Source organism: Punica granatum, chromosome 3, assembly GCF_007655135.1.
Source record: "Punica granatum isolate Tunisia-2019 chromosome 3, ASM765513v2, whole genome shotgun sequence".
NCBI lineage: Eukaryota > Viridiplantae > Streptophyta > Magnoliopsida > Myrtales > Lythraceae > Punica > Punica granatum.
In genome coordinates this window covers 8,183,367-8,204,204 of record NC_045129.1, presented here as the reverse complement: position 1 = coordinate 8,204,204, position 20,838 = coordinate 8,183,367, and the positions used below count along the sequence as shown (strand labels likewise).

At 39.4% G+C, this 20,838-nt stretch overlaps 3 protein-coding genes and 1 long non-coding RNA gene across 5 annotated transcripts; 2 read left to right on the top strand and 2 right to left on the bottom strand.

Moving 5' to 3' along the window:
• Positions 1-4,684: 4,684 nt before the first annotated feature.
• Positions 4,685-5,432, top strand: LOC116201194. The gene is made up of 2 exons (XR_004155828.1): positions 4,685-5,051; positions 5,155-5,432. It is a non-coding gene; the product is annotated as an uncharacterized LOC116201194 (long non-coding RNA).
• Positions 5,433-6,382: 950 nt separating this feature from the next.
• LOC116198764 (peroxidase 10-like) lies at positions 6,383-8,346 on the top strand. Its single transcript, XM_031528996.1, has 4 exons — positions 6,383-6,629; positions 7,129-7,320; positions 7,435-7,600; positions 7,753-8,346. Exons 1-4 carry the CDS (start codon positions 6,417-6,419, stop codon positions 8,160-8,162), a joined length of 981 nt encoding a protein of 326 aa, XP_031384856.1. The 5' UTR covers positions 6,383-6,416; the 3' UTR covers positions 8,163-8,346.
• A 2,567-nt stretch (positions 8,347-10,913) lies between these two features.
• LOC116199017 lies at positions 10,914-14,061 on the bottom strand. The gene is made up of 3 exons (XM_031529308.1): positions 13,303-14,061; positions 12,086-13,216; positions 10,914-11,788 (listed from the first exon to the last, which is right to left on the bottom strand). The coding sequence occupies exons 2-3, from the start codon at positions 12,275-12,277 to the stop codon at positions 10,970-10,972; spliced, it is 1,011 nt and encodes a 336-aa protein (XP_031385168.1). The 5' UTR covers positions 12,278-13,216; positions 13,303-14,061; the 3' UTR covers positions 10,914-10,969.
• A 3,615-nt stretch (positions 14,062-17,676) lies between these two features.
• LOC116201801 (ribitol 2-dehydrogenase) lies at positions 17,677-20,574 on the bottom strand. 2 transcript variants are annotated; one of them, XM_031533213.1, is made up of 5 exons: positions 20,197-20,571; positions 19,670-19,929; positions 19,285-19,378; positions 19,068-19,179; positions 17,677-18,281 (listed from the first exon to the last, which is right to left on the bottom strand). In XM_031533213.1, the coding sequence occupies exons 1-5, from the start codon at positions 20,330-20,332 to the stop codon at positions 18,083-18,085; spliced, it is 801 nt and encodes a 266-aa protein (XP_031389073.1). In that variant the 5' UTR covers positions 20,333-20,571; the 3' UTR covers positions 17,677-18,082. The 2 variants fall into 2 exon arrangements, with proteins under 2 accessions (XP_031389073.1, XP_031389074.1); XM_031533214.1 differs by lacking the exon at positions 17,677-18,281 and adding an exon at positions 18,486-18,966 and having other exon boundaries at positions 20,197-20,574.
• Between the last annotated feature and the right edge of the window lie 264 nt (positions 20,575-20,838).

The following is a 20,838-nucleotide window of genomic DNA, read 5'->3' as shown; positions in this document are numbered from 1 at the left end:
CTTTTTTTTTTTTTGCATAGGGGGTAACTGGGTAGTTGGGTGGATGTTTTGGTCGCGTGCATGGATTTGAATCATTGATGATCACCATTACATGCAGGTCCCTCTAGGCATTGACTTGGACAGCAATAGAATGGAACACAATGACATTGCCTAATTTAGATGCGAATCTATATACATATGCATGGAAAAATTGGATCAGCACGACGGTTCTGGAAATCCTAATGAAAAATGACAAACATGTACATATATATATATATATATATATATTCCCCGTTAAAACCTAGCCAGCTCTCTCTTATTATCTTCCGCAAATATATATATCCTGCTGCCAAATTCTGTTGTGTCTGAGCTAAATAGCTCTCTCTCCCCAGATTTAAATGCTCCGTCTTATTCTCTCAGTTATATTTTCTTTTGTTTGACAGTTCTCTGTATGATCAGTCAGGCTGGCCTTCTGTCTTTTACTTATTGTGACATAACCTCTCATTTTTTAGGAGTAGACCATTCCTTAATTAAATAAGTCCCCCTCTCGACCTTTTCTATTGGAGTTTGTGCCATCTTTTGATACACCTTTCTCTCATCAATCACGAACCCATCAGACCAATTGAAAAACATACGAATATAATATATAATTCACCTAAATATATATTAGTAGCTACATATAGGTTATAAGTACGTACTTGAGTCTAGTATCAAAAAATTAAAAACATATGAATATTATTTATTCACCTAAATATATATTATTAGCTTAGTATCAATTACGAGTAAGTACATGAGTTTAGTACAAGAAAATTATATATTAACTAATTAAAAAGATTTAGATGGTTCTAAAGAATCGAATTTAAAACTGGTTAATAAGTAATAATATTCGCTACTGCATTACACCTTATTCTCAATATATAAGAAAAAAAAATTATTTGAGATTATGTCCTTTTTTATAACTTATAAGAATCAGTTATAATTTTATACCTATATTCTGATTTATTCTAAAATAATGTAAATTATCTCTTCCTGACCGGGAACAGTGAGAGATAGTATTATATGGAAAAATGCTTTTCGGGGCATTTGGTGGGGTGTAAAGTTTGGATTTCACATTGTTTACATCGTATTTTACAATGTTTGGTTGTAAAAGTTAACTATTGTAATTATTTTCACGAGTTAAAACATTACAGCCATGCTTCGTAAATACTTTACATCCGAAACAAGTGGAATTGTTAGATTACAAGATTACGGTCATAGGACCTACATTTATCTCTGTAAAAATAAATTATATATTATCACTCATATTTCCTGTAATCTAATATAATTTACCAATCAATCTAAAATTTTGGGCTATAATCCAGAAAAAAGTCCCATAGTAAATAACTTCTCGGAAGTTATTAAGTAAGGTGATCTCATAAATTTTAACCATTGTTATTCCTTTTAAAGCCGGTGCACAGTATTTGCGTGCTCCCCCTGCCCCCCACCCGGAAAAAAAAAAAGAGAAAAAAAGAGAGGTGCTTTATAGAATATATAAATATTTTTGTTCGAAGCTAAGACATTCTAAAATTGATTCTCAATAGTAAGACTTTCGACATCCATTCATTCCCTTTCCCTATTTATTTACTACGTCTATAAGCTCCACTTGTAATCAGAAAAGAAAAAATATTGTTCCTTTTCTATGACATGAACTATGCTGGGAAATGGTTTTTAGAGGAAAATTTTAAAGTTAAAACATTTATAAGTGTCGGTGAAGAAAATCTTAAATAATCATTACCTTATAATGATGAGATAAAAAAAGAATCAATAAAACTGTTATGGCTAATGGTATTTGTGGCAATTGATCGTTTGATTTGCATAAGTTTACCTGTTTGTTTGCAATCTAATTGGTACTTTATTATATCAAAAAAGAGTATAACGCAGTGTCGCACACTATCTCCTGATCATCAAGAGGTTCTGGGTTCAATACTCAGTGAGATTATTCATGCCATTTTATTAATTATTATGATTTATGTTTCATTGTATTAGGTTTATGGGGCTCCATTGAAACAAAAAAAAAATTGGTATCTTTTTATATCATGTAATGAGATAGGATATCCAGAAAATCTTACGTGTCAACGCGTGATGACCTTATATAAATTACTAGTGATAAAATGAGATTAGTTTAATGCACTTCGTCAATGACTTAAGATTTTTACCATGCCTTTTGCCCTATGAATGTGTGGGACCCCTCTAGAGTGACCGTGTGTCACGGTAATCCCTTCGTCCCAGCCGCGTGATACTCATGGACCCCGTAGAGAGCAGCTCATCCGATGGCTGATACATGCGGGTCCCCATGACTGCGTTTCATGCTATGTGTAATCACAAACTGTTATTTATACTAGAAATTCATGTCTAATAAAAAAACTTACATTTCTAGTAATTTTGTTATATCTGTATTGTTCATTTAGTATCGAGTTGCATTTTGTTTTTTAAGATGAAATCTATATTAAAACCAGATAGGTAAGGACACTTGAATTGGCTAAAGTGTTAGTTGATCATAGTTTTATAATAAGAAAATATTATTGTATACAATAATGTCTAGATTATATGAAGCAACATATGTCGGCTAGCTACCATATTACACTTTGAGATTTGCGCAGGCGATTTTTCCAACTTGTCATGTGGGGAGTTGTACCTTCTTCTACTACAACAATGACATATGGTATTCAGAAGCAAATTAACTCGATTAGATAATTTGAAGACTTTCAGCATTCCTATCTTAAAAAAAGAAGAAGAAAAAACGACTTTCAGCATGGTTTCCCATTTGTAATATATGATGATAAAAATAAAAATATGAATGATTATGTATAACATCCCGCTAAGAATTTAAAAATCTGCGCATGTTATATGGAAAAAAATTTTGATGTTCAAATAAATATACGAAACATCGGACAATACAAAATCTAAACGAGTATCAATAATTGGAAAAAGCAAAAAAAATACAAACTTTATTATTTCGACAAATTAAGCCTTTAATTAAATTCTTTTCCTCCATCTTGCATGCAGTTCATACGAAATAGAAAGCAACCCCAAATAATTCAAAACATCAACATCGTTTTCCCTTTTATTAGACTGATAATATGCGACTCGAGGCTTTCCCTTTAATGACGCAGCAATAGTAATGTATATAAAGAACGATTCAATTGATCTCCATGTTAAGAAACATGTGCCTTTTAAAAGGAATTAATAATAAATTATGGAATTTCTCATTAATTATTATAATACTGATTTTTCCTGCCATCTTGGTGCGTGTGAGGACAAGTTGCACGATTTTCTTAATATAGTTTTGGTCTATTTTAAGATCTCGCTACATATGATATTCCTCAACTGAATAATTCGTTTTCTTGTTAGTACTTTGATAAAATTCTTTATCTCTTTATTTTTTTTATCAATAATGTTAGAGTTTATTTATCGGATCACTTTTTCCAATTTCCGCCATGATAAAGCGTGTGCAACTGTCGGTAGAAAACCAGCAAAAGAAGACGCCGTTTGGGTTTCTTGTAGTTAGTAAAAAGTTCAATTGCTTATATATATATATATATATATATATATATATATATATATATATATATATGTCTTTGGATGATGGGGCATGGATGTAGTCATTTTTCTTTTTAGTAGGTAGAGAATTCATAGGATCGGTGCCTCCAAAATTATTATGGTAGGTAATGTTCAGATTCACAAAGTTATTATATATGGTTAGTCATTCCAATAACGGGAGCACTGGGTGGCTCAACCTTAAAAAAGCCGAAAGCCTTGAATTCGAATCTCGATAGGTGCTGTGATGCAGTTGAGACCCTTCCTTTCATTGGCATAGGAGAAGAGAGAGTTTCTATATAGTTCAAGAATTCATAAATGAAATCAAAGGAGGAAGTCCAATTTATCAAGTTGTGAGTTGTTTTCACCTTGTCCATTGACTAGCTTGGAAATAGTCACCAATCAATTAATCGTTTTCCTTATTCACCCCCCCAAAAAAATAAAATAATCGTTTTCCTTATTTGTCCATGTCATGTATTTGCTTGAATGGTAAGGACAAATCAGGTTTTTCCATAATTGAGGGTAATTGACACAAAATCGATGTAGAGACTTAAACAAAGGATTATGCATCCATGCCTTACAAGAAATCCTTTTGAATTAGCCATGTTTTGGGCTGACGCCCACTCAATTCAAGGGGCCCAGCCCAAACCCAAAAGCTGGACCAAGTCATGGACCTCTCGGGGTCGGTATGCTCTAATTTTTAATCCAATACATCATAATCCTCCGTAATTTCTTGGGATTCCTTACTATGGATTCCTATCCCTCCATAAGTATCCAACCCCCTATCCCATTCCTTCTAATGCGAAAATCGTGTTCTGGCTGGTTAGCTGTTAAGATGACAACTGATTCCCTGGTACGGCTCAGCTTCGTGAAGCGGAAGCCCCTTTTTGATTCCATGTGGTGATTCATGAACTAGCCAGTATATATGGGCTAGAGCCCAAATCCTTTTGTGCCAAGAGCAGGAGGCAGTGGAATTACTGGCAAGTACGGCGATGACGGGGTGCAACCTTAAGGGTGGAGAGGGTCTGTAGGATAATTGGATTCGGAATAGGATTTGGAATTGAAAACGGGAAGGAAACTGACCTTACTGTATATAACTTTAGGAGAAACTACACATGGGATGGGAATCGCTTTGCATGGAATCAATGGGATCAAGTCAAGGCCATAACATCCATGAATGCCTTTTCCATCTTTAACTCATGGAAGGACAAATGACATCTAGGCAAGAGATAAAGGTCCTTTCCATCTTTAACTCGTGGAAGGACAAATTACATCTCGGCAAGAGATAAAGGAAAATCACTATCTATCCCCTTCCCGGTCCAGTTCAGCCCTCCATAGAAATTCTGAGAAGAAGCAGCGAAGAAACCTTCACGAAACCCACACGAAGAGAAATACAGAGAGAGAGGAAGAGGGACAATGGAGCCGCCCCAATTTCAAGAGATTAGCAGGAACGTTAATGCTGTGGAGGATAAGCAGGACAAAGCCACCAATGAATGGTAATACTCGATGGCTTGCCCGTGTTTTCTCATTTTTGTCTTTTTATTTTTATTTTTTGGTACCACATCTGTATGTCCTCGTTGAATGCTTGCTTGTGCCCAGTTGTTCCTGCTGTTACGACTGCACGGAGAGCTGCCTCGACTACTTGTTCTGTAACCTCTGTTAGGCGCATCGGCGGAGTCCCCTTTGGAGGATTATTTTGGTCCGAGATGGAATCATGTAGAGAGTGATCTAAGGTCAAAAGATGGGAACTATACAGAGAGAAAATTAGTACTGCTTTATGCATTTTTCGTTCCGGAATGATGTTTTTGTTCTCTGATCTCCTTGTTAGAAAGACACTGAATGAAACCAGTTAGTCTAAATGATCTATATTTGTGAAATTTGGCAACAATTCAGATATATATTTAGAGGTTTGCCACATTACAACTCTGTGACTGAAGTGGTTTTCCTTTTTACTGATAACGTGATCTACTGGAAAGCTCTCATGGCCAAGTCGAGAGTTGTGTTGAATTGTGGCAGCTTGGCACTTCGAGACTTTCCCCCTGCTTCCCACCTGCTAGACCCCTAGACTGCATTCCTCCCGGGTGAGAAAGATCGAAACAATGAGTTGCCTATCTATAGCCAGTTGAAAATCCGTTTGACTTGGATTATCAATCCCTCTAAGTTTTCCATACACAAAAAACTTGTTCATCAGTAAATCAAAATCCATCAAAATACTGCGTCTGTGAAGGAAAATGAATAGGCGTACTCATGTTGAGCACTCACTGACGTGTGATCTCTCGTGAAGATAACAGAACCCTGAACTCATATACCATGAAGTATCTTGTTGCCTCGACATGTTAGTGGAATAAATCATCAGCTCCGGCTGCTGATCCTCCCAATATACTAGTTGAAATCGAATTCCCTGCTCTTCCAACTTTGTCAACTACCTCCACCTTACATGTGCATAAAACGAGCTCTCGTTTAAGTGCTCGGGTCCTTGGCATTATCCAACTTTCGGCATCATAAACAATCATATCTACGACAAAAGATCATCCATGTAGGAAGTATCCGCAAAAGTAAAAAGAGCTGCAGTTTTTTCTTCCCCCATGTCAGCACTAAGTCAAAACTAAAGATTGATTTGTTCTGCTTAGTGCTCTTCGCATAGTGTCCAATTCATCATCTTGCACACTTAGGCAAGTGGAATTGAGCCAAACTCATCAGCTGAAAAGGACATCTACGTAGTGGCCCTCCCACTCTCAGCGTTACTTACCCTAAATTGCCTCAATAATCAATGGAATCTTACTATCTCTCCGCTGAATTCTCATGTATAAATTGCTTCGAGGTGCCGAGCAATCCTCCTCATCCAGCCATATTCAGAAAATATGAATTGTATCAAGAAATTTCACTTTTTGCCATTTTTCTCTGTCCTATTCCTTGGTCACTTTGTGTCATGTCAACTTGACTATAGGTTCTATGACAGTACCTGTGCTAGCCTGACGAAAATAGTCCGGTATGGTGTTTGGTCGGCAATCGCAAATGAGACTAGGATGGCAGCTTCTATCTTACGGCTTCACTTCCACGACTGTCTCGTAGATGTAATCGACTGCTTTTCTTTGTAGGATCTATTTTTATTTTTTTCCGACCAACCTTAGTTTGTTTGGCATTTTTTTAAACAGTAAAGAGTACAAATGATCTTTCAGGAAAACCAGAGGATAAAAAATGAACCATCTGTGGATTCCGAACAAAAGATGCTTTTCCGGGATACCAACATTCGTGCTTTCGTTCCTTTCACATTGAAAATAAAGAAGATATGGAACAGAAAATGTGGTTGATAGCATTTCAAGTGATGTTTTGTGATCCAACATGATGCCGGACTCAGCAGTCTTTCAACTTATCTTTGTTTTCGTTTTGTTGAAAAAGAAAAAAACATTGGAAGGTTTAGTTACTGTAGTTTCTCAGAACCAAATGGGTGTAGTTTTCCACCTTTATGATGCTATTCCATATATGGATGCTACTTTCGATGGTATTTTTCTATTCTTTTAATTGATGACTCCCGTAAGCTGGAGGAGTAATTCTATGTCTTGATGAATATAGGGATGTGAAGGATCGGTGATGCTCGATGATACAAGCAGCATGAAAGGCGAGAAAAATGCATTCCCCAATCGAAACTCAGTAAGAGGTTTTGAGGTCATAGATGCCATCAAAGCCAGTGTCGAGAAGTCCTGCCCGGGCACTGTCTCCTGTGCTGATATACTCACGCTAGCAGCCCGAGAGGCTGTGTATCTGGTAAAAAAAGTTTAACTTAATTGCTCTAGCTTCCTGTCTCCAATCGATCAAACTTCAAAGCATTTTAGGAAAACTTCCGTTGACTGATCTGTTTTTGAATGCTTTGTTCCTCAGGCAGGTGGCCCATTTTACATGGTACCATTAGGTCGTCGAGATGGTCTCAGTGCTAAGGAAAGTTCAGCGAATGAGCAGCTTCCATCACCTCTTGAGCCCTTGGAGAATATTACAGCGAAGTTTACCTCAAAGGGTCTTGACTTGAAGGATGTTGTCGTCCTCTCAGGTTTGACTTCCCTAACATAATACAAGAAAATATATGTTGAATGCAAAAATCAATAAAAATGTTTTAAACAATGGTTGTCAAGCATCGACTAGCATATGGGCGCTCAAGAAACATAAACAGTAATTGAATTTGACCAAGTTCATCACTTTCAGGTGCACATACCATTGGTTTTGCCCAGTGCTTCACTTTCAAGTCTAGGCTCTTTGACTTCGGCGGCTCGGGGAAGCCTGACCCAGCACTAGACACCTCACTCCTGCAAAACCTTCAAAGTGTGTGCCCGAACCAGGTTGATTCTGACACCAATTTGGCTCCTCTGGACCCGCTGACAATTAACAAGTTTGACAACAGCTACTACATGAACCTCGTCAACAGCTCTGGCCTTCTCCAGTCAGACCAAGCCCTCATGGGCAACGACAAGACTGCATCCATGGTCATGAATTATAGCAAGTATCCCTTCCTTTTTGCGAAGGATTTCGGAGCATCCATGGTCAAAATGGCTGGGCTAGGAGTGCTTACGGGACAAAACGGACAAATAAGGAAGACATGCAGGGCAGTGAATTAAGAAGATAAGGAAACCTTAAAAAATTTGTGCTCTTTGGAAATGGAATGTCCATAGTAATGAAAACGAACTTAAGGAGGGAAAAAGATCTCCAGGTTCTATCTAAGATGCTTCACCAATGTATGGATGTAAAAATAATATGCACAACTTATGTAATAAACTTTACAGTAGCTGTTCTCTTCTCTTACTTCATTTTGGTTTGAAAGCTCCTTCGATGACTCCAATGTCCTGATTGTAATAGTAGAACTGACATTTGGGCTCAGAGGCAATACTAAGATTTTTCTAAAATTAAAGACAGCAGAATCCATGGATCGGAAGAATGTGCAGACTACGAGACAGTACACCATCAGAACAGCCTCCGTCTTTGCATAGAACTCGAAAACAAGCATCATGACACAAGGGCACCAGTCACTTCTTTTGATGTGAAATTTACCTGGATTTCAAGTTCTCACCTTGGTTTTACATATGAACCGTGCCTTGTATGATTTTGTGAATTTAGTTGGGTGAACAAGTAGGGGGACAGTGTTCTGTACTGGTGAAAAAAAGAATAGGAAACCAAGAAGGGGAGCTATTTACGCATGAAATTGATGCAATAGGCACAGTTCCATGCTAGTGACGTTTCTGGCAATGTCTAACCCAAATATGTTCATGAGGTGGTACTGTTGATAAATCTTTCACTAGCCTTCTAGGATTCTCGGCTTTGAACGAGATAAATTAGACCAACCAAATTGCAAAGTACAATTAGGGCCTGTTTGGTTTCAAGATAGTATTTTAAAATCACAATTCTAACTTAACTCTACCCACTATAAAACAAAATAACTCATACAAAGTCAAAGAGTGGGCTCCATTTATACCACTTTTTTCCACAACAAAACAACATAACACATACAAAGTTAAAGGTGGGCCCTATTTATACCACTCAAAATCAAAATCAAAATCTGATTTTAAAATCCTACTATGAAATCAATCGCAACCTATGTCACGGCAGTCTGAACTGCCTGTAACTACTGATGTGTGTTGTTTGTTGTTGAGAAAGGAAACTGGAAAAGCTGACAGTCACATAAATGGACTGCCCGACAAATTTCTCTGCTCTGTCCTCTCTTCTTCTTGATCACAACAAACAAACATTCCTGAAAAGAGGCTGTTGTGGCGTAGATGGAAAATCCTGCATCTTTAGTCCTATTATTGTTTGCTGAAATGCCTATCGCCTATTTCTATTATAAGGAGAAGTTTCCAAGTTTCAAATCTTAAGTGTGTTTGATCAAACCCTGCAACTATGCGCCAGCCATCCGGTGCTACGCTCATTCCGGGTTTGTTTTTTGCTGAAGAGTAATAGTATTATTTCATTGATAAATGCACCTGTTGTGCCTTCACGATGAAGGAAGACAAAAGAAATCTTGATTGAGTTCATTCCCCATAGCTGAGAACTCTGCAGTCTCGCCCTATAATTTTCCTTCATATATCCTCCCCCAAACACCCCCCCGGAGCTGGTAATATCTTGAAGCATTTGTGCCTGCAATCATGATTGTTGCAACTGCCTCGGGGATCATTATGACCATTACATTCTCTGAGATCCCTTGACCTCTGTAGCGTTCCACTTTTAACGAGCCACAAGTTAGGGCATGCCTTGCCGGCTTGCCTGGACCTTGAGTGGTTGATGTAAAATTTTTACTTGAACCTACATAGATTTGAGCCCATTTGCAATCCAATTGATAAGTGGTGGTACCCAAATCTCATATAAACCAATGAATTTTGATTCATCTTTTGTATATGGGATTAATATCATTAACACCCGCCCTCATTTGTAACGTGTAGTATATTTTTGCCTACACGTTGTCACATGCCCTTAAACACCTGCTCTCAACAATTGACCTCGAGCCAGGCTCTTCTTCCGTGCTCGGGCGAGAGGGGACTAACACGAGACGCACTTTGGCTGCACTCGACATACTGTGCCTAGAGTGGTAAGTGTGCACACGCGCGTAAGCACGCATACGCGTAACCTAGGCTATGATACCATATTAAAATTTCCATTGGAATATACAGACTTGGGTCCATTTTCACTTAAAAGCTCAAGCTGATAGGTTGTTGGACCCAAATCTCATATAAGCTTGTGGTTTCTTTCTTAATTTTTCCATGTGGAATAATCTATCTCAACATCCGCCCTCACGTGGCAACATGTGGTCCAACACGTGCCACGTGCCCTTAAACACCCGCCCTTAACTACTCATCATGAGCCGGACATCCTCTTCCAAGCTCGTGCAAAGAGGGACAAATATCAAACTAGTCTCGAGCTCCACACTCGGACCTAACTAGAGGTGCACTTTTAGCTATCTCGTAACTGGATTAGGCCAATCTTGGGTTCGATTAACATGAGACGTACTTTTGGTTGCCTTGAAACTGAATATGGCGTGGTGTGAGCCCACATGAGCATGCAGAAGCATAACCCGCTCTGATACCATGTAAAATTTCCACTTGAGCTTACACAGATTGAGTCCATCTGCAACCCAAAAGTTTAAGCTTATAAGTGGTGGTACCCAAGTATCATATAAACCAATGGATTTTGATTCATTTGAGACCAAAACTATAACATTATTGGGCCTTTATGCATACATGATGGCTAATAACCTTGCTTAAGCTCACTTATACTGATGTCATGGATTCGAGAGGATCGGATCGGGACTGTCGAAATATTCTATATACAAAAAGATGTTCTAGTTAACAGGAGAACTCACTTGCAATAATTTGGGAGATTTCTAATGAAGAATGAGTTCTCCATGTGAAAAGTTATTACATTTAATCGTTCTACACAATCACCCGAACAACCTATTAATGGTCCTCACTATAAAACTCTTAATCTGTTGAAATATTGATGGCTTCTTTTTCTTCTTCAGAATCTTCCTTTTCCCTCCTGTCCTTGCTCCTCTCATCCCCCTTGCTGTGCCCACCCGATTTGACTCGACCGTGATCCGAGCCCCAGCTCGCACCCAAGCCTTGGGCAAAACCGGACCTTCAATGGCATCCTCTGCTCCCTCTTCTGCCTCGGGCCTCACATCTACGTCCTGTTCCACAAGTGCCGCTGGTGCTGATGCCAGTGCCACCTCCCTCGTGTATTTCCTTGTCAGGGCCTTGTGCCTGCTTGCTTCTGCTGCGGCTCGCTGCTCTCCCGCCTCCGACACCCGCTGTTCTGCAAGCAGGGTCTCCTCCCTCGCCCTCCTCTTCAGCGCTCGGTACTCCTCATGGGTGAGCTGAACGGTCTCTTTGGTCTTCTCGGTGTGTTCGATATGCTGCTTCGCCTCCTCTGCAGCTACCGTGGCAGCCTCCATCTCAGCTCTTGTGGCATGCAGTGCAAGGCTGAGTGCACGGTGGGTCTGCCGCCTGACACGGAGGAGCTGCTTCAGCTTGGACCTGAGGCGGCGTCGCTCATCAATATGGAGCTCAAGGGCCTCTCTGTCTCCAGTGCCCCGCTCAATTGCCTGGGTGAGCTGGTCAATCGTCCTAGTGGCCTCTAGCTCCTGCTGCTTCTTGGCCCGGATCGTCAAGTTGGTGGTCTCAAGCTGCACCTCGAGCTCGGAGATCACAATTGTGGACATGGAAGATCGCTTATGTGCAGTTGCAAGTGCCGCTTTTACCTGTTGCAAAATTTCTTGGACTGATATATATTCCCGCAACATTTTCTCCGGATGACCATGCTAATAAGTAGGTACATAATATGCTATTACATTCAACGGAAAACCATCAGCTACTCGTGAACATTATCATTAAGTGTCAAGAGATCTTGGAGTATCTTGCAATTATCACTAATGTTTTTAACTTTGTGATCGGAAGTTTAGTCCATGCATGAAACAATTTACAAACCTTTTAATGATTAACAATATGATTTAAGGGATATGTGTCGTGCATGTTTGCGCAATTTCGAGTGTATCTACCTTTTCCAGCTCATCAAGGAGAGGTTTGGAATCTAACCACGACTGCATTGCGGTATCCTTAGCTTTCTTAAGCTCATCCTTTGTCATTGTCAGCTCATCCATCTTTGCCTTTAAAACACTGTTCTTACGGCTAATTCCTCGACCAGAATCTCTGGCCTTCTTCGAAATAGTCTTCTCTTTGCGAGGCTCCATCTTCCCCTTTGAATGAGAGATCAGGAATTTATGGCTTCTTTTCCTAGTAGATCAAACTTGTGAGGAAGGGGAAGTAAAAGGACTGGTGATTGGGATAAGCACTGAACCATAAGATCCTTAAGGAGCTTTGTTCTCTATTGTCTTATACTGGTTGTCTAATTTCATATGTGGAACCTTTTTCCCCATGGGATATATTAGACATGGCTATCAATTGCCTACTAAAAAATGGAGTTATGCCCATCAGAAAGATATAAATTAGGGATGCTGTTTCTTGTCTAATATGCAGTTTTTGTTTCAATGTTTGCTTTGTTCTTGCCGGGTCTATGCAGGAGAAATGTCCTATTAGTTTGGCTGCTTTGTGGTTACCATAGGAAAGAACTGATTGTCAACCTCCTGCAATAGATGCGTCGTCGTGCTTGCTAACTGACAAGCGACTTCATTCATTGCCCAAGCATGTGCAGAGAATATCATTACTATAAAGACATCTAGGAATAATCCATGGACAATTCCATTCGGTGCTCGTCAGGACGAAATGTGCTTTCCTTGTGGAAGATCCAACGACATGTTTGCTAAATGAGACAAATTAAGTTTACCAGTGATAAGCACCGTGGAACTTCCCCTACGGCATTAAGGACCTTCAGAGCAAGTGATCGTTGACTGGAAGTCTGATTCTACGATATGGCATAGCAAGAAGAACTTTCTGCTCCTGAGTACGTTCATTAACCTGTACAGCTTTCCATATGAGCTGCATGTGATCAAACACGAAAAAATTGCGTTTACTGTTACGGTATTTATCGAATCAATACTAGAATTACCAGCAGAAGTAATGAATCCGAATCAGTTAGCATAAATAACAACCCCACCACCGAAGCTGGAGCCACTATGTTCGCGCATTCACCCAGGAGGTCCGAGTGCCTTAAAACTAGCTCGATCTATTTCCTGGCAGATTAAATATGGGTCAAGCTGACTCGCATTAAAAGAACAAATGGTACATTTTATGGGAATAAAATACATTAGGATTTTACCTAAAAAGTAAATCCATGCTCCACCTTGCATTTGAACATGGAAAAGCTGTAGAGAGTTTACTTGAGATCGAGAATGGGAGTCCCAGTCTTTCGATCGAGGAAACCAATGAATAGCTGAATGTATGTTTCTGTGTGACCAAATAATCAAAGTTTAGGTGTGGCAATGACCTATACACTGTCGTTACGGCCTTATCAAATGGAAGGATTTGTGCCTAGATTTTAAGAGGCCGATTCTGAGAAATCAACAAAGCTTATCCTAAAGATATCTATGATAGTATGACTGATCCTCAGCTGCGTTTTCTAACACTAAATGAGTTGCTTTTCGTTTCTTTAATTCTTTTCACTGTTATTCGTTACTGAGGAGAGGAGTTGCTTGGCCAAACAATCAACTCCGTTCTCCACCAAACTACCAGAATTTGGCATCCAATGACCGAATGCTGCTCTTAAATTGTCAAACTCCCTGCCTAACTTGGTCTTCAGAATTTACAAGTTTTTCATGTCAAATGTAAGGTGAAGTATACGTCCAAATATATCCCCTGCATCAAACACGAAATTTGCATTAATGCCGAGAACAATGAGTTAGTAAATTCACAAGGAAAATTAGAATGCAGGGGATTTCTCAACAAGAAGCAGGAATTTCCCGGAAGGGATGGTTCAAAAGGATCACTATGTACTCAACAGCAATATCGGCAATTCTCCAAACTGGAGATGAATGGAATTCGATTTTCCACGAGCAAAGTTGCATCTTACAATAGGTCGTCTACTCTACATGGCAGAGTGCCAGTTTGGCAGAATTCTTCTCTTCTTGCAAGTTCCGCATGCTCTCTTCAATTCAACTGATGAGGGTCAAGACCACATTCTGTCCACTGCCGTTTTGCTGAAGACCTTGAAGAAGATGCTTATGCTAAATGGAGTTGCATTTTCACGGTTTTGATAATGTTTCTGTGCTATAGCTTGGGTTCGTGCATAAATTTCTTCTGTTCTGAAACCTAAAGGAACCCGAACAGAGCATGCAAGCTTGTTAATTCTTCACTCCAATTTTCAACAGTCCTTAGTATTTCATGCATAAAATTCTTTGCTATGCAATGCTATTCTTTGTTTTTGTTGGTATTGGTACTTGCTTATGAGAATATTTTAGGCTTTTCCTGAGGCAAGGGATGCACCACGAATGGAGCTACCCTCTTCTGCTGGACTATATACTGTCCCTCTCATTCAATTTCCTTCGCCGTCTTACTATTACTCGTGGGTGAAGCTGATGTGCTAGGCTACTATATAGTCGTGTTTCATTTTCTTACACTAAAAGCAAAAACAAAAAAAAAGTCAATTGATTTAAGCTGAGTATTTGGTAAAGATCATGCAAAGTAGCTGTCGGAATATACAGATATAACTTAAATAAACTCCGAAAGAAACATAGGACGACTATTGTTTACAAAGCTAGTGCTTGCATCAGTACAGGCTACATCTTGGAGAATTCAATGGATATTGGCACAATAAGTTTTCCATATCCGGCTGGTGGAAATGGAGGCGTACCCCATTCTCACATTAAAGAGAGACTAGGGTTTAGCCTCTTTACAAGAATAAGAAACACTTATTTTTCTCAAGAGAAGCCTTTTTAAAGGCAAAACCATGCAGATCAGGCCCAAAGCAAACAATGCCTCTCGACGGACCTTTCAAAGTCGATGATCTTGGGCTAGACCCTCATCAGGGAACCAATCTTGTGCTTAGCAAAGAATGTCCTGTGTCACATAGTAGCTTTAGCCATTCAAAACGAAACTAGCCATCAATGGTCATGTTTCGACCAGGGGAATGGAAATGCATAATCCCTCATGTCATAAATGTTCTGGCCTCATCGAGACAGACCGGATTATCTTTCAATTTCTATTTAGAATTTATGACATCTGAAAGACTTGTTTTCACTTAAACGAACCAACAGCGAAATTGACAATTAAAATAGTGAACTTCAGCACCAATGGGGTCTATCAGTTCTACGAGAGGGGAGAACATAATCTTTAATGCTCTCTCAAAATGCCATCATTTGCCACGTAGGAAAGGCCACAGATGAGCAGTTCGAGATCTTCTTCCTCAGAATCAGAGTCTATGAACATAAACTAAAGGTTTGCAAAAATGTATCTTGATTTTGGCTGCTTTGGTTTTATCGTGTCATTGTTCTGTTCTCTGACCCGGTGACGTGATGGTTTTAACATCATGCCAATCACGGACTCAGCCTACACCTCTTTCATTTTATTTGGATAACGGGATGGGATGAGTTATGGAGGGATTGGGGGTTGGAATGGGGTGGTTTATGAGGGGATTCTCTTAACCCTTTATAATTCATGTTTGGATAGCATTAAGAAATGATGAGGTGGAATAATATAGACATATTATTTTACCATTATACACATTTCATATAATACACAAACAAAGATAAACAATAGATTTGTAATATTTACTAGGTATATATATGTATATATGTATGTCCGTATGGTTTAAATGTGTTATATATATAAACATATGTATATGTATATGTATATATGTATATTATATGTATAAGAACCAAGGCAGACAGGGGTGGACAAATAATAGATATAAAAAAATAATAGAGTTTAGACGATATATACACACATATATAAATAACAGAAGTGTGTATAGATAAAAGAAAATGATTTATAATATCTATATATGTATATATACATCTAGGTGCATATATATGAGCGAACAATTGTAATATAATTAGAGATGGCATTATTACAATTTTGTGAAAAGAGAGAAGGCTAAAAATGACTTTTGACAACTTATTTCTTCATAACACCCTAAATTGGTGGAATGAAAATATAGATTTTTGATGGGTTATGAAAGATTGAGTAATCTCACCATAACCCTTCATAATCCTTCATAACCCTTTATTTTTTAATCCTTCATAACCCTCTATTTTTTAATAGCTAAACATGAATGGTTTTAATTCGTTCATAAAAATTCCCCCCACAACTCCTCCTATCCTTCTATCCAAATGTGATGTTAAAGTACAGCAAAGAATACTTTTCCACCGTTGGTTTCTCCCAGCCGTGACTGAGGGGAGCTAATGGAAAGGGGAATAATCGAAAAAGAGAAATTTCCCATTCCTTTCCCTATATGCACTACTTAGTATCGAAAAAGGCAATAAATCCTAACTAATTCAGATTCAAGCTGAATCGATTTTGAGCTCTCCAAATAATATTTTTTTCAACTCACAAGAATCGAATTCGGATTTTAATTAATAAAACATATTTTGGATCACTTTAATCAATTCACCCACCTCGATTCCCTGTGCCTTTTTTCTGAGTATGAAATTTTGCCCCGTTTGAATTGTTAAACTGATTTTAGAATTATGATTTGATTTTAACTCAATACACTACACAACAAAAATACACGTTTTCCAAGTTAAATTTATAATACTATCTCATTTGTCTTTTTTCACAATCAAAATCAAAATCATAATCATAATTTTAAAATCACACTAATAATTCAAATGTAGTCTTACCATTTTCTCTATTGGAATAGTCAATGGCCAGTCATAAAGTACCAAAGCCTTTATGTTAAAGTACAACAAAGAATACTTACTTTTCCACCGTTGGTTTTTCCCAGCCGAAACTGAGGGGAGCCAATGGAAAGGGGAATAATTGAAAAAGAGAAATTTCCCAGACCCTTTCCGATATGCACCACTTAGTACGAGTAAATGCAATAAATCCTAACTAATTCAGATTCAAGCTGAATCGATCTATCAAGAGTAAAGCTCTCAAAATCATATTTTTCTTAACTTATAAGAATCGAATCCGAATATTAATTAAAAAATATATTCCAAATCACTTTAATCAATTCACCCTCTTTGATTCCCCGTGCCTTTTTCTGAGTATGAAAATTTTATCACTTTTCTCTATTGGAGCATATAGTGCAGTGGCCAGTCATAAAGCTCCAAAGCGTTTATGTGTCCTTTATTGGAACACGAATGCCCTTTAACATCCATGCAAAAGCTGCCCCCCTTGTGTCACTTCCCCCGACGACTCACCATCGGGTGGGCCTCCTTGCCGCAATTTTTCCATATCAGAAATGATTGGATTAGAGCATATTGATATAGTCCTTCCAGCTTCCCTTCCCTCCCATTGATGGATGCCACAATCATACATTTACGTACACATATATACACAAATCGGCCCCTTAGTATTATAATGGGCAATTTCGACCGTCCATAAAGCGATGATGTAATGTGCCATGTCTTGTTTTTATTCTAGGGTAACATGTTCCTCCACGTAATTTCAACTATTATGTTTCTCGTGAATTTCTACGTCACTCACGAAAATCATTTTTAAGGATTTATAAAGGTAACCTACACCCCAATCATGGCATGATGATATATATTGATGAAGCCGACAAGATCAATCATCTCATAATCATTCTCCCTCTTCTAATATACCACTCGGGAAGCTAATCAAAGTACATTTTGAACAAAACATAAAATCAACTCTTTAATCCCACGATTATTTACAGTCAAATCAAGTCAAAACCAGAGACCCCAAACGACAAAACAAGGGCAAAACACACTGAAAATCCAAAAACAGTGTAACTTTGGGCCTGCCCGTGATCTTTACGAAATAAAGAAATCTGTGGAGATGGCACTTGGGTAAGTCTTTAACATGTAATATATGCACTAGATACCCATCTTATGAGGCACCAGCCTCATACTGGAGATCTAGTATACTGCTGAAAGTACCTGATAATTTTTGGTGATAGGACCAGGTAATGAATTTTAAAAGAGCCTGGGGCCACTAGGGCGGAGGTCAATCTCTTGGGTCCAGGCAGTTCGGTCCTGAATGTGCAAGTGCCAGTAGGTCTGTGCCAGCGAGTCCGGGTCCATTGGCCCCGACCCATGGTCTACTGAAACTATGCTTTGCTGTTGTGGCTCCCCAACGGAAGGTGCTCTCTGCAACGACATCGTCAGTGCCCCCCTGCGACACAGACAGGACGCCCCCTTTCATCTAATTTATTGCTCATCATCAATCATAACTCTGGAAAATATTTATTTCACCAAGCCAACACAGCAAATCTTTTTCTTTTGGAGGTGAAACAATGTACAAGTGAAAAGATATGGAATCTGCAACATTTAGGAATCTGCTGTGGAAAAGGTTAGGTCCATAGCATCCCACGCGTAATTATTGGTAAATAAAGTTCTAGTAGATTGGTACCACGATGTCGTGATACTCATGTTCTATAGTCTATGTCAGCTTGCCTTTCGCTCAGGCTAACATACAATTCAATGTATTTGGAAAACTTCATCAGTACACCTTTAAGCTAAGAATAATCCGTACTCTGAATCTGATGGAGAGCTATTTTCCCAGTTCCCTTCTGCCAAACATATTGGAAGCTTTCTCACATAACATCTCTAAGGTCTGGCCATACGGGGATTGGAAAGACAACTTATTTCTGCCCTAAACGGATAACTGATCATGCGGGTATAGTCCGGTTTCGAAAAATTGATAGGAAGATAAGGTTTTACATTAATTCCCGGTATCTTCAAACAAATTAAATTCCAACTTTTGAGCAATCGCTGACTCAGAGAGATAAGAATTCAAAGAAACTTTTGGGAGGCGGGGAAAGGAATCAGCCAAACGAATATGAATGAATCGAAAAGGCCTGCCAAAGAGAATGTATAAAAGATAAAAAAGAAGAATGCATTATATGTATGGATGGAGGATCAAGAAAGAGTGGAGAGGCCAAAGAAGAGTGAGCCGAACCTCGGTGGGCCAACCACTCCATCAATGATAACGTGTGCAACGTGCACTCCCATCGGCTGGAATTCCCTTGCCAAACACTGCGATAGAGCTCTCAATGCAAACTTCCCACAGCCTTGATTTGGAAAAGGGAAAACAAGAATTGATGGTTAAGCCCTAACTGACAAAATACCAGAGCGGGCAATGGCTAGAAACTGCTATTGATTATTAGACTTATTACATAATTCAGAGAACCCGGCAATGCCGTTCAGTGAAGCCGAGCAGCCTGTGAAGAGAATCGTTCCTCTTCCTCTCTCCACCATGCCAGGCAGGACCTGTCACCAAGTTGACAGTACATTGCAGCCACATATGGTACCACGCATGCATTCATATCCCAACCAATATTCTAATCTCGAAGGCTGATTAATTTTGGGATGTCAAATTCATGGGCAACTTACGAGGGACGAACAGTATTGCCTAATAGTGTCTCGCGTCAATTACAAACAAGAATTCCGATATTTGTCGGTTGATGTGCGTGGTCCCTTTACTTAGCATGGTACTGCCGGCTTGAAATAGTACTCTTACAGTAACGTCTGATGAACTGATATAAGATTAGTATGTTTCACCTGCTGGGCACAGTGGAAGGCGCCGACAGTGGAGACGGCAAGGGACTTCTCAAAGGAGTCAACCCGGACATCAGCGAAGTTGGACGGGTGCCAAGAGACGGGCTGGTATGCATTGTAGACTAGCACCTCCACAAACCCCAGCGAGAGCACGCCCTCGAACGCCTCCCTCACGCTTCTCGAGTCCGAGCAATCTATCCGAATTGCAAAAACCTGCGCCTTCTCCTCCCTCGCGATCTCATCGGCGAACCTCGAAAGCCTTCCTGCAAATATTCCAGTCGCCTTCTATTCTATTTATGTGTACACGAAAAAAAAAAAATGACAACAGTTCGGGGAGACTGGGCTAAATCTCCACCCACTCGATTATCCAATCAGAATCCATATTTTTCAGTGCCGATAAAATTGATTTTGGACATAAATACTTACGTGGCTCAGTATATTTGATTACATATAAAAATAAAAAGATAAAAGTAAAAAGAAAGTTAAACATTAAGGATGTCAGTTTTGGGAGGAAGAAGAGGATAACGTGCCGAGGTCACGGGCGAGAATGGCGACAGTGTAGCCCTCGTGAGCGAATTTGCGGGCGACGGAGCGGCCGAGCTTTGGGCCGACCCCAACAATGGCAGCGATGCCCTTGCTGGAGGTGGAGCTTGACATGGTGCGCATCTTTGCATCACCTTAGGTAGCAGACTGCCAAAGTCGTCGGCCCCGACCCCCTCTTGTCGGAAGGAGCTAGGAACTAGTGGTGATCGTGGTGACAGCGGCGGTGGCAGCGGTCGTTTAAGGAGGAGGAGAAAGGGAGAATTAGTGGGGTTTGGATCTGTTTCGTCGCTGTCTCAGTGGCTGCCTCCTGGAGAGGCATTCTCTTCCCCTCTACACCTTTCCCAGCTGCCCCTCTCAGCCTCTTCCTCTCCTTTATATCATACAGTCTCTCTCTCTCTCTCTCTCACGTTAGATTATTCAGATATCTTACCTCGTCAAGTGACTTGATGAAACAATGATTAAATTGTAATAAACTAAATAAAAAGTAATAATCACTCGATTAATTATACTACATTTTTTAATTGAAGCAATCTTATTGATTATTCCTCATCATTATGAGGTATGATCATCTATTAGTTTCTCCACTATAACTAATATATTTGGGAGGAAAGAGAGGGGAGAGATTGATG

Coding starts and splice junctions, on each gene's coding strand:
- LOC116198764 (XM_031528996.1), top strand. CDS start 6,417: ATGAATTGTATCAAGAAATTTCACTTTTTGCCATTTTTCTCTGTCCTA. Junction 7,321..7,434: donor CCCGAGAGGCTGTGTATCTG/GTAAAAAAAGTT, acceptor TTTGTTCCTCAG/GCAGGTGGCCCATTTTACAT. Junction 7,601..7,752: donor GGATGTTGTCGTCCTCTCAG/GTTTGACTTCCC, acceptor CATCACTTTCAG/GTGCACATACCATTGGTTTT.
- LOC116199017 (XM_031529308.1), bottom strand. CDS start 12,277: ATGGAGCCTCGCAAAGAGAAGACTATTTCGAAGAAGGCCAGAGATTCT. Junction 11,789..12,085: donor TCCTTGATGAGCTGGAAAAG/GTAGATACACTC, acceptor ATTTTGCAACAG/GTAAAAGCGGCACTTGCAAC.
- LOC116201801 (XM_031533213.1), bottom strand. CDS start 20,332: ATGCGCACCATGTCAAGCTCCACCTCCAGCAAGGGCATCGCTGCCATT. Junction 19,180..19,284: donor TGCCGGGTTCTCTGAATTAT/GTAATAAGTCTA, acceptor TTCCAAATCAAG/GCTGTGGGAAGTTTGCATTG. Junction 18,282..19,067: donor GGAGTGGTTGGCCCACCGAG/GTTCGGCTCACT, acceptor TCTGTGTCGCAG/GGGGGCACTGACGATGTCGT.